At 38.1% G+C, this 13,941-nt stretch overlaps 1 protein-coding gene across 2 annotated transcripts in view; it reads right to left on the bottom strand.

Annotated features, from left to right (window-relative positions):
• Positions 1-13,941, bottom strand: part of LOC115620667 (extracellular serine/threonine protein CG31145) — a 131,895-nt gene that overhangs the window by 11,771 nt on the left and 106,183 nt on the right. For both annotated transcript variants that reach the window (XM_030514022.1, XM_030514021.1), the window contains 3 exons: positions 8,273-8,397; positions 6,745-6,823; positions 4,440-4,532 (listed from right to left, as the gene is read on the bottom strand). In XM_030514022.1, coding sequence (XP_030369882.1) covers positions 4,440-4,532; positions 6,745-6,823; positions 8,273-8,397 — 297 coding nt within the window. The remainder of the gene's footprint in view (positions 1-4,439; positions 4,533-6,744; positions 6,824-8,272; positions 8,398-13,941) is intronic.

Genomic DNA, 13,941 nt, shown 5'->3' with positions numbered 1-13,941 from the left:
CTAGAAAAAAACAAGTAAAAAAGCTAAAGTCGGGTGTCCCGACTTTGAAATACTCTGTACATATGCTTACAATAATTATAGAAAATAAAAAAATTAAGAAAATAAAAAAAAAAATTTGATCGATTTTACCTCTCTCGGTATTCGAACTCACGTAAAGGGTGTATAATTGCACATTTACATAGCAATTTCGTCTGTGTGAGTGTATGTATGCCTATGCGCATCTATTCGTGTCTGTGTAAGCATTTTCGCAGTCAACCAAACAGCAACATCAACAACAGCCGCGGGCAGCGCTGCAGCAGCGCTGCATCAGCAAATATATTTATGGCTATAACTTCTTGTTAAATCGGTCTATCATAATGAAACTTGGCATACGGACACATAATAACCAACTGGGGGTATTTCCAAAATTTTAGTTCGAAATTCCAAGAATTACGGGAGTTACGATTTGCGGGGTAGAGGGGGGAGGGAGGGGAATTCCAAAATATACATTTTCTGCGTATTCACATAAGGCATCTGGGACTAAAATTTGGTGTTCCTAGGTCTTATAGTCTCCGAGATATAGGCGATTATACGAATGGAAAATCGGGAAAACCCCCATAGGGGGGAAGTGGGGGGGAAAATCAAGAAAATAAAACAAACTCGTATAGAATATACACATAACGCATCTTCGTGCAAAATTTGGTGTCTCTATCTCTTATAGTCTCTGAGATCCAGGTGTTCATACGGACGGACAGACGGACAGACGGACAGACAGACAGACAGACAGACAGGGCTAGATCGACTCGTCTTGTCACGCTGATCAATAATATATATACTTTGTGGGGTCTGCCACGCCTCCTTCTGCCTGTTACATTTTTCAGCTCCCGCAAACCTAATATACTCTTGTACATTTCATGTACAGAGTATAATTATTGTAAAATCCTGGAGCACTAAATGTTGTCCGAGTTCTGTCAGGCGGTGTACCACCAACTCTCGTTGGTCGAAAATCGAGAAATTTTAGAGCTAGAATCACTTTTGGGAGCCCACACAAGCCCAGTAAGCCTGAACTCAAATGCCAGCCTCCTCAGCAGATTAGCAAAGAAAGTCCGAGGCCAAGGCAAGTTTAAAACACTCTTAAAAGCTGAAGAAATGTTGACTGCTGTTTGTCATCTACACAGATACTTGAACACAAACCAAAAATATACCCCAAGATGGTTCTACGAATCCTGAAACAACTAGGAGAGTTTCCAAATAAGGCAACAACAAGTTTTGCATTCTGTTTCTTTTTGTTTTGTTAAACAAAAGTAGTTATACTCGCATCAGACTTGAATTTGTTCCACGGTGTGCTGTTGGCAGGAGCAGCCACAAAAAATATTATCGAAATTATTTGGCAACATGAAAAATGTTCATTGTCTGGGGTGCGCCGACGGCGTTCAGACAATGGCCTGAGGTCAGTCAGAAGGGAAATGCCATAATTTCATTTTGTGGCCGTGCTGATGTACTGCCTGCCAACCACCAATGGGCAGCCCCTAACCACCCAACAACACCACCACTACCACCGCCACCACACACCCCCACACCTAGCGCTGGGCTCCATTAGAGGGCCCCGAGCTGAAAGTTTGTCTGTGTTTGTTTCTCTGTGTGAGTGTTTTTGAGTGTGGTTGCCACAACAATTACACAAGTTATGACGGCTTATCAAAATTCAAAAATTTCCAACTTGTACTCTTGGCGCAGCGGGAGACACACGCACAACTTGCCTTATTTGCAATTAACCTTTGTGCCTGGACTGCCAAACTTTTGTCAAGTCCAGCCAGGCAACACAACTGAGCAGAACTATGCAGACAATTTGTGTCTAAATTACAACCGGACATGGACAGCAAGGACGGCAACAAACGACTTCACTTGGTCAGGCCTCTCTGTGCGAGGTTAATTATGCATGAAAAGGTCGGCTCCAGACCCAACTCCACCTTCCATTGCGGAGTGTCAAGAGTTATGTGCTCACATAATTTACATGAAAAGGCGTCTGTGTGGCTTCTTCTTCCCCCTGCTTGTATTTTCCTCCATTTTATTTTTATTTTGCAAAACATACTTAAATATCATTTAACGGCCGTCGCCGCTCAGTGTGCGTTGTCATTGCGTCTGCTGACCAGGAGGGCGGCAAAGGAAGCAGCAGCAGAGGCCGAAGGAGTTGCTCACGCGTATGTTTTTGTGGGTGTACGAGTACGAGTATTTTATTTTATATATGGCGGCCCATCATAAATAATGAACATAAATTGTCTGTGCGAATGCTAGTGGTAGTGCGGGCTCGAGCAAGTATTTATGTGGGCGTGTACAGTGGATTAGCATTTGGCTTCTAATCGTACGACGCCAGCTTGGCATAAAAATCGGTAAACTGATATAAATTTTATTTCCGCCAACTCACACGCACCCACACACTCGTACACACACAAACACATGTGCAGCTTGAGCTCAGTTAGTCCATTGGCTATTGGTCACTTGGTTCTTGGGCTGGGCTTGACCTCCATTGCGAACAGCAAATTGAATAATTTGATTGCCTTTGCCAGCCGCGGCGCCTTTTTGATGCGAATCGTGTGCAAAACACATTTCACAATCCACATACACGTACAGAACAGCCCATTACTCATATTATTGCACATATGCATGTAGGAAAATGTACATTTACTTGTATGTGTGTATGTATGTGTAGAAGTACTTTGCAGGATTTTGCTCTTAAATGGCAAACCCTTATTCAAATTATTATAATCTGAGCTTCATTCAAATAAAAACAATTTATTCCCAATCTTCGTTTTCATAGTGCGCTCCCCCTTTTTCAAAAAAATAAACAATTTTAAAAGTGTGAAAAATAATTATGCAAGAATTTTGTTTTCTATGTCTCTTTAAATTGAGGCTTCCATAGTATTTTTTAGAGTTTCATTAAAGTGTATGTTATTTGGAATTTTCATTTATCAGTCAAATTGTGCTTGCAAAATTGTTTAGTTTAAATATTTATCATTCATACTTAATCATCTTCTTTTGTCTGCTAAAATTAAATATAATGCATTGAACTACATTTGGCATTTTGAGTATGGATTAGGGATTGTAATTCAATCAACATGTTTCAGATTTTTCGTACATAAGAGAGTTGTTTTTTTGTGGATGAATATTATACTATATTTGAGTTTATTTAGTTTACAGCAATACATTTGAAATTTAACCGAGATATGTTAAATGCTGTGTGTTTGCAGAAAATTATTAATATTAATTAGGCTCTCAATATATTTTAAGGATCTACTCGACTCATTTTAGTTGATATTTTAGTTATAAAACCACCAAGTGCAACAAGTTATCCATCCCAGCCTGATTTTTCCTGGCCAAACACGAAACTAAAGTCATTGCTCAGCAACCGTAATCACTAGATTTTTCCCCGTTACTTCTTCTTGTGTCCGAAACTCAAATGTCCACTCCGATTGAGTCAATGAAAGGTCATTCCCAGAATAAAATATTCCCAGAAGCCTATTGACTTTATTTTAATTTTTATTTTATTTCGAAAATCAACAAATAGTGCTGTCGACACATATACGAAAACTATGATTTATATTATAATATAAAATAACTAAAAATATATAGCTCAAAGGCATGCTATTTTAAAGGCGCTAATAAAGATTTGTATCAAAATATTGTTTGTTCTCATTTAAGCAGTCCTGGTCAAATTTAATCCGATGGCATATAGGCACGACAAAAAGACTCAATACGAACACTTATGAAAATCCTAAACGAAGCAGCTTTGTAGTTTATGCTCGTAGTAGTGGTACTGATAGGTTGAAAGATATAACAACATTTCAACTGCTGTTTATCGTTTGTAGTCTTAATAATATAAAGTAATACCCTCCATTAATTCAATACAACTTGAAATAAACTACCTAAGTTTCTATACAAAAAATAAAACTAACCTATAAAAAATAACTATGAAAAGGGATTCAAAATATGCGAACGAACAAATCATATGAATTGAATGCCAATACATGTAAGCAATTGACTGTAAAAACTTTATGTCACTTCCATTTGTTATTAGGATTCGTCTAACCAGCAAGCACAGCTCTCTTGCCGACTTTGTATTATCATTGCTCTAATTAGAAAACTGAACACTTTTTTAGCCACAACACAAAAGCTTTAAATAATGACATCAGTATTTGCATTTATGCAAAAAAGTTGCCATAGCTACAAATCAAATTGTAAATACTTGTACAAGTATGTGGAGGGTCATACGCAATGGCAACCGCAATTCAATATTGCATATATCTAACAATAGCAAATTATATTATATTTTCAAGTATATTATAATAATTGCATGCGAGATTGTTCAAAGCTTAATGGTTGCCATGACAGTAGCCAGCAAAAGCACTTCAACCGGAACAAAAGGAAAAAGCAGAAGGAGCAGGAGCAGGAGGCGACACACTTACCTGTCCAAATGAAATGCAGCTATCTCCGCATTGTGACGCTCATAGTCCGTGAAGTAGAAATGATTGGGCAATGTTTGCTGATCCCTGGGAAAGCTGCAAAGGGAAAGAATGTGAGTTAAGTGCCAACATGAAATGAATTGAAAGTACGACAAAAAGTGCGGGTCTCATGCATTTGCCTGCAACCGCCACTTGCCGACTAGAGGAAGGACGAAGAAGCCGTCCTAAAAGGAGCAGTGGGTTCTCCATCTGCCCCAACCACCTCCACCTGCCTGCATTGCAACGTGCCAGTGCGCTTAATTACTGACACAGCAACACGGCGGCAATTTAAAAAAAGGAGGAAGAAACGTTTTCATTTAAATTGTAAATGCACAACATTAAAAGGACACTTTACACTTGGCCAGCGTTGCGGCTGCGGGCAACCACTGCACTAAAAAAAAAACCGGTAAAACGCTTCAAGCAGCACGTTTAAATCTCATTAAAAATTGAATAAATGTTTAAATTATTGCCGGCACATGCTACCTACAGACGGCGCTTGCTCGAACCTCCAATTCCTGCTGTTGCCATTCAGCTTTAAATGCAGCAAAATTTTCTGCAGCCGCAAAAAGTCAGCATTGCATATAAGTCGACAAATTTATTTACTCGCCGAAAAATGTGTTGACAAGCCGAAGCAGTGGGAAAGCTATTGCACACTAGTGTGCATAAGTATGTTGATGGCAGTCAACCTTCACTTAAGTGCCTTTTGTTCTTTGTCTAAGACAGGCCCAAATTGGAGGTTCAATCTCTCAATAAAACAAACTAGATAAGATATATTATTTGTTTAAGAAAAGTATGCCATGTTTGAAATTCTAAAAAAAAGGGTCGGTGCCTTGTACGATAGGTGATAATATTATTTGAGTATACGTTAGGTTGAGACATTAATAATTTATTATCATATGATTTTTAAAATTACAATTAGGTAATTATACAACTGCGTTTTACGGTTATATATATTTTATCGTAATGGTTGTTGATTCCCAATAAAGTAATTTTTGTGTTTCCCTAAACCCCGACAGAAATATGTGAGCCCTAGTACGAGGACCATGTTCATCTTTTATGTCGGTACGCAAACATTGAATATCCTTGAAAATAAACAACCGATTTTCAAGTATGAGATATTTTTATTTAATTTGGTTCTATACAATTTCTTGAACTGAGGTTTTCAACACTGGTCTACTCAAGTTAATCAGTTCACTAATGACAAAGTTATTCAATATCTACATACCGACATAAAAGATGGCGCAAATCCCACGCAACAGACTTTCGGAAACAGACTGTCAGCAACAATTTGAAAGATATAAAAGATAAGTCTTTAATAGAGCTACCTCTATTTCAAATTTCATTTTAATCGGCTCATCCCTAGACAAATTAAAAGCTTACTAAGCATCCAATAGACGCAATTGGCATTCAATGAAATGTAAAACAATTTTACTCCACAAGACGGCAAAATGGACTGGTCTCTGGAGGCCACCAAAGCTTAAAGATCAATTAACTATAAAGATGTGATCCTGGCCATTTATAGGAACCCTGAGTGTCAGCGCCAGTTCCAAGGTCTAAAAGCTAACCGTCTATGCGTTAAAATCGAAGGATATAAGGGTATGTATTTCATAAAGCCTGATCGCCAAATGTATGCAAGATTTCACACAGAAAATAGTTAAAAAGGCCAGGGCAGACCTCATTTTAAAAGGCAATTAGACAATTGCAGCTCAAAACATTTCTGATATCAATTTCTTTTCGGAAACACAAAGTCTTTTCAGTTCTAAATAAAATTATTTTCTTTTTTTTATTAAAATCTGTGCAATACATAACTGAGAAGATGAGTACAGAAATCCATCTGAGTACCGGAAACATTTTTGTGTATTATGACATTTTTATAATACCGGACCAAAAGCTGAAGAATTATCAAAATTAGTTCACCATATCATATTTTTATTATATGATAATTAATTAAGTTGTTATAGATTTGGGATACAGGTTGAAATTATTGTTGTGGCAAAATATATATCTCCATTTTCGAAGCTTAAAATTATTTACTTTTTCAAACGGAAACGCCGGCATTGCATTGTAAGCAGACTTGCAATGGACGGTGTGTTTCTATAAATCCAATTTTTATTAATTATTGTCGGAAAGTAAATGCAGACAAACGCGCTGAGTGTGGCAAGCGGACACAAATTTCCGGCCTGCCGACCAGAGAAATGCATTTAAAATTGTAGCCACAACATTAATCGCGAGCTGGGTATATGATGGCAACGTAAACTTGCATACTCACCGCATGGGCTTCATTAACGCCTTTATATCGTGGGGATACTCGATGATCAATTTCAGTTGGGTGCCGCCCTCCTTTTGAGCTGCAGAATGGGAAGAGAAATTGTATGAGATAAACGACAACTTGAGAACGTTTGGTGAATAAGATGTGTATAAAGTACATACGTATATATATAAAATGCAAATGTGAATAGATATATGTATGTGCGTGTGGACACTGCTTTAATTAATGCAGAATCTCTGGAATACAATGAACCACAGCAGCATCAAAATGCTACACACTTGGCTGGACAAAAAGGCTTGGGAAATTTGGCATGAAGATGCATCCATTCTGCCAATCATTAAAATTGCTATAAACCAAAAACCCATGAACTAATTACACTTGACTAAATTGCAATTAAAATTGCGTAAGAGCAAAAAAATATTCTACGCCACACTGGCTGCTGGTAAAAAGCATATAAATATCTTCGTATATGCTGTGTATTGGTGTCTGTATATGTCAGTGTGTGTGTGTATGTGTGTGCGTGTGTGTACAGTCGACTGAACATTTGCCATTACAATAATAGACATATCAAAAGCATATTTTTGCTGCAGTTCTCATGCTGACCATAAATGAAATTACAGGCAAAGTTTTGTGAACAGAAAACAAGAAGCAAACCGCAGCAAAAACAACAACAAATGCAAATGGCCAAACATTCTAAGCTGGAGCCCAAGACTGGGCTTGAGTCTGACCATTTGTAAGCGCATAAATAATATTAGAATGCTGGCAGAGAAAACAATGGCACAAAACAATAAACTGCCAAGGCATATTCGCATATTCTCATATTCGCATTTGCACTTGCGCATTACTTTGAATTATGACTAGAAGTTTGGACAAGAATGCACCCAGGAGAGGGAAGTGGAATAAATTCTGTGCTCGTTAGTTGTGTAACTCACATAAAAGTTACTAGTTTAGTGCGCTTTTTGTGTCAAACCAAAGACCAATAAAGCCAACTACAAGGCCAACGCGGCGTATACGTGATATATGTTGCGACAACGCACTTTTCATATGCAATTTATGCCCAGCTTGCAATTATTCTCAAACAGCTATGTAAACAATATCATTGTTGTTGTAATTAATTTGTTGTTCTTGTTGTTGTTGCAATTGTTGGTGAAGTTGCTGAGTTTTACACTTTGACTTGCTTATATTAATTTCTCGCACAGCACTCGCGCTCAGCAAGCAAAAAAGTTTACTATTAATAAATTACGAGTATAATAAATGCGAAAAACTTTCAAATGAAAATAGTTTGCGCTTTAAGGCAAAGCCTGCAAGGCTGCAAGGTGCTGACTCAATTGTGTTTGCCAAGTTTGGTAGCTGGCAGCAACTTTACTTCCGTTTTTACACGCTTCATAATTGACTCAAACAGACATCCAAGAAAGTTTTCAACAAATTCAAATGCTGCCAGCAAAAAGAAAATGTGGGTAATTCCTGTAGAGAACGTGAATGATTCAAATGCATTTATGCCTAATCATGGCCAAAGTTCGATACTTACCCACATGTTGTATTGGCAGCTTGATCATGTCACGTATAACCGCATCCACCAGAGTGTCATGCTCTCCATAGAGTTCCTTTTTTGTGATGCGCAGTTGGAAGCGCTCCAAATTGCTCGCATTGGCTCTGCAAAAAGGGAAACAAGCGGGAAAGGAGTAAAGCAAATGTGGCAAAGAAGGCGCAAAGAATGTAAGGCATGACAGCCAGCTGTCAGTGTCAAACATAAAGACCAATCAAAGCGGCGTTTGTCGAAGACAATCAAGCGATGACAGTACTGCGTCCTTAGCCATTTCCGGCCAAATCTGTCCTTCATGATATCCATCAGCCCAAAAAAAAAAAACAGAAGTACGTCCGAAAACTGTCCTATTTGGAGCTTCCATCACAACTGACAGTTAAATGTAACCAACAAAGTGACAGAATTAGTAAAGGGAATTGTCAGATTAAGTGCTCGTTGGAGTTAACAGTTAAATTGAATGAGCAGCCTTTAATAGGCTTGAACTAAATTGCTTCGTTCCTGAAACCCTTATGCGCACTTTTCTGTTTGTCAAAAAATTTCAATTAATGTAGCTTAGAAAAGTTTGCCAAGACTTGTGTGCTTATTGTTTCAAACATTTCATTGTTGTATTTTTAGGCATTGTGCTCTAATTTAAAGAAAGATACCCACACAGAGTATTTACAAATTTTAAATTGTTTCAAATTTTTTTTTACTTTGCAAATATATACAAGTATGTATGTATAGATCCTGCAGATAATGCGTTCATTTCAGAGAAATAAATATATTGTCGGTTAATTAGTTTGAAAAAGCTCTAAAATAAATTCACAAAATGACTTAAAAATCTTAAACTCATTATAGTTTTTCTTTGTAGAAAATATTTGTTTTAAATAAATAAAATAAAACTACTATTCCAGATATTTTATTTTAAGCATTTAGATTTTTTCCCCGCCAACTATACATATGTATGCCAAAGAGCAGCACCACTAGACAGTAACAAAGACATTTTCCAAAAACAAAAAGGGGGAAAAATGCACTTCAACTACTCAGTGCCTGCATACTTATGAACGCGTTTCTTTTTGAGTACACACCCCGAATTGCCATAATGATTGTCGCATTGATTTGTCAAAGCAGCCGGCGACATGCCGGATATATCTTTGTGGCCATTGCTGTCTTCCCCTTCGGCAATTTGGTTTGCAAATTGTGCCCGCCCATCCGCTGCCAAGATCGTGCACCGTCAATTTTACCGTTCATCATCAATAGGCACACGCATCTTGGAACGCTGTAATCTTTGGCTTGCACTTTACGTTTACGCGACAAAAAACTGTTGCTAGGCAGTTGCCAGTTTTGTCTTTGAATGTTGCACAGATTTCCTGCTACTAGTATTTCTGAAGAGAAACTGTGAGCAAAGGCTGAATTTTTCGTTTCCTAAGTAGAACACGTTATACGCCACACGTGTGTGCCATTGTATGTGTGTGTATATATATATATATATATATATATGTGAGTGTTCATTTGTCGGCTTATGTCTTGCTCCAGTCCATGTGCATTTTCGCTTTATTTCTGTAGCAGTTTTGGTTTTTACCCGCACGACTTTTGATGCTGAAATTGGAATCATGTAGTTTGTTTAAGTCGTTCTACCTTCCCCTCCTTCTCTCTCCCTCCTTCACAGCTATCGTCCCGCACCTATTCTTTTGACAAGGGTTTCACTTATGCTGAGTTGGCTGGTTTAGCACAAAACCGATTGAAAATCAACGTTTAATATGCTACAAATGTCGACAAACGCCTTCTTGTGAAAGCCGGTTTGAAGGCTTATGCGAGTGTGTTTTGCGGCTGGGGGCAAAAAATTGTTGCATACTTCTAGGCTGCTGCTTTTTGCAGACAAAGCATGTGGTTCTGATAAAATTTTATTATTTTGGAATTGAAATTCTAAACATCATGTGCACGCATGTCAACGTCTGCATATCGTATTTTTAGTAAACCTTGACTATCATTTATCTCATATTTGAAAATCGTTCATATTCATTTGAAAGCTGCTTAATTGGCATTGAAAGGTGCCTATGCTGTTCATTTATTGGTTGTTAGTTTTAATTCATATGTATGTGCTCACATATGTATGATTTTTATGGCCCTTCGCAGGATTGGCGTCAATAGAGCATGGACTATATTCCGTTTGTTTAGCAACTTAAAAGACACATTTCTCTTTTCTATGCCAGCGAAAATTGAAAACGTTGAAATGAAATTCATGATTTTTGACACAGAACCAAGGCAATAGGTTTTTAAGCAAAATACTTAAATATTACCCATTATTTTTCCATCAGCAATTTAGAATCGTCGCAGCAAAAACAGGTTGTCTTAATTAATCTTAATTCATACAAATTCTATAAGAGACCCATTTATAATATGCTGCAAGTTTCAAATGATTTATGATGTAAGCAAACTCACATGCTTAAACGTAATTGCTTAGATTCCAGCATGTCTAAAAAGTTTGATTGAATACGAAAGAGTTCTCAGCCATGCACTGCACTTTCTGATTAGTCTCGAGAAAGTTACTCTGATACTCGTATAAATGTGTGTAGTCTTACAAAGCAAATACTTGTACTGCCTGTCCGACTTAGTGTTCAAAAGAAATTGTTGTGTAAAGTAAACGAAATATGAACTGTGCTTTGTGCTCAACAGAATGTGAGTAAATAATATGCAAAATTTTTCATCCTTGCAATGAAACGAATTACAATTTCTGAAGAAAAAAACCATGTCTACCTAGCATTATGCCACATCCCTTTATGATATTAAGAGAAGCAAAGCATTCTAACTGGAAGTATGGCAAATTGAAGGGGAACATTCCTTCTTTTTAAGCAGACACGCACCATCATCAACAGCCACGGTCTGACAATACAAGTATATACAGACACCACTCTCTAAGTGCATCGAATACATGAAAAAGGATCAAGCGTGAAAGAGTTGAAAACGAGAACCCAACCCGACGGTGCCAAGCCGTGACCAATGTCGTCTGTGCGCATTGTGCGTCATGTTTATCACGATAATGTAGTACTTCCGTGCAACGGTCCGTGTGGACGCACGTCCGTTGGTCCTCCGGCTCTGACTGAGCTCGCGTAGCTACATTGCCATATCCGCTCCTGTCGTCGTTGTTGTTGCCATTGTCGTTGGCATTGTCATTACGAGTACTACCACCAACTTCTACAGTGTGACATTTTAGTGCTTTAAAGCGGCATTATTAGAACCATTTCTTCAATAGACTGAACAAGTGGCTGTTGTAATATAATATAGCACAAAATATTTGAAATTAGTTTAATTCCTTTCAAAGGATGTAATTACATGGCATTTCAATCTTATTTCGTTGTATTTTTAGACTGCTGTACTATAAGATCTACCGATTTGAAATGGTTTGATTATTTCTTAAGGTGCATCTATCACGAATTCCCAACAAAGTCATCCAATTTGGGGAACATTACAGAATGTTGGTTTAATAAAAATTCGAATTATTTATTCTTATTTATTTAAAGTAGGAGTTGCCAATTGAAACCATGCTTCGTGAGTAAAAATCTTCTAGAAAGTCTGATGTTTCGTTATTGTATTTATTCATAACGAATCAATGATTTAAATCCATTGACATTCTAGGGGAAATCTGTTTCTTGCAATCCCCGAATCATTGCAAAAAGTCACAATGTGCTTGACTGAGCTTACTACTCTACTGACTGCTTGGCTAGCTGACTCACTGGCTAGCTTTCTGGTTGTCTGGCTGGCTGACTCAACTCAATGCCTTCCACTCCTTTTCATAATTTGCTTGTTGACGTCTGCTGATACTTCAACCCTGCCAGCAAGACCGCCCACCCAGTCCAGCAGCATTCGAAGAGCTTTTATGCTTTTGTCAGTTTGCCAGTCAGGACAGTGGGAGTGGGCAAGCAAACAGCCCTTAACCTTTTGTTCTAGGAACAGGCAGGCTGTCAGGCAGCCAGGCAGCAGCTGCCAGGAAGGAAACAAATGTCTAAGAGCGCGCAAGTAAGCACAAAACCCCTTTGGGTTGCCGGCACAAAATGACTTTCAATATTTTAACTTTTTATGGAAATGGCGACAACTTCCTGGCCCCACTGCCTGCCAGACTGCATGTAATGAGCGTGTTAGAAAAATGTCAGTCTAGATATCGGTAGAACAGAAATACGTGGACGCCATTGTGCAGCCCTGATAAATTGGCAGCTTGCATGCCACTACGTGATGGCGTTTTAAATTATTAAAGCGCACTTTGTTCACAATTAGAAGCGACGGCAACGCCAGCTACAATTGTCATGGAATTGACCGCAAAAGGCGGTCTTACCGCACTAAGAAATTGACAAGGGTTCGCCGCCGGCGCCGTCGCCGCCACTATAAGTATAGCCGGCACTCTTCAACTAAGTGCGGTCGACACTTTACAATAAAGCAGCTGCAAGCCACACCACGCACTCAACATGCCTTCATGCTTCATTCAACACCACTGTCGTCATGGCCGAGTCAAAATTCTGCGTATGTTTCATTTGTCAAATTTGCCACAGGCCCTCCGCTCCTTGCCCGACCTGCTGACATGCAGTGGTCCTGACGCTCCTGTAATTGATGAAGTGGCCAATTTTAGACATTGACTGAGTGCCAGGCGCTCGCCACTGGCCAAGTGGTGCATTCTCTGGTTAGTGGGTGGTTAGTACTTGTATGCCTGCGGTCTGCTGACGCCTTGATAAAATGTTTTGCACATAGTTTCCAGGCTGTTGCGCCAACTATTGCTAAGCGTGCTGCTCCTCTATGCCAGCGTTGCTAGTTTACAAACAGGATTTTAAGAAAAAAAACTTTGCAATTCAGTTACGTAAATCAGATGCAACAAAGCCCCCATCAGTCAATCGTTTTGGTATCTGTATCTCCTGTATTTAGAAGAATGTATTCATTACCTACATTTTCGTTAGAAATTTAAATAAAATTAGTTTCCAAAATCGATTCTAAAATCGCAAGACTAGAGAAATCAATGCTTTGCGGAAAATTGCGAACTTATTATATTTAAATTTATTTCCAATTGCAATTTATATTGCGCTTAAATATTTCAATTCGACCAACAACCAGACAAAAAACATATGAAATTAATAAAATGAAGCAAGTGTTAATTATTTGACGAGAATAATTCTCTCAATTTATACTAATTGCATAGCATGGTAGACCACTTATTAATAGCGTGTTTATTGCCAATAAGAACAATAAAGCTTCTGGTATTAATAGTATTAATACAATTGTTTGCAATTCACTAACAGGTTTTGCTCTATACTAATAAATGCGTTAAGCCTAAGAATCGGCGAAATAATTATTAGTATTACTTTCACAAGTGCAGGTTATGTTTCATTAGTCAATATGTAAATTGACTTTTGAATTATTGTGGATGTGGTACGCTATTTTATAAGTTACTCAGACTCAGTTATACTCGAAAGTCCAAATGCCAAATGTAAATGGCAGAATAGACCACAGAATAAAACTACAAATACGATCAGCGAATCGAGACGAATCGATGTGGACCCGTCCATATGTCATTCTGTTCGACCTTTTGAAAACAGTATGATGAGTTGATTTAAACCATTGCAACGATTAACCAAAATTGGTCTGAACAAGTTGTTATACATCATTATTTGTTGAACGTGTGATAGGAGTGA

This window comes from Scaptodrosophila lebanonensis, unplaced genomic scaffold, assembly GCF_003285725.1.
Source record: "Scaptodrosophila lebanonensis strain 11010-0011.00,11010-0021.00 unplaced genomic scaffold, SlebRS2 tig00000024-arrow-pilon, whole genome shotgun sequence".
NCBI lineage: Eukaryota > Metazoa > Arthropoda > Insecta > Diptera > Drosophilidae > Scaptodrosophila > Scaptodrosophila lebanonensis.
This window is presented reverse-complemented; position numbering and strand designations above follow the sequence as displayed.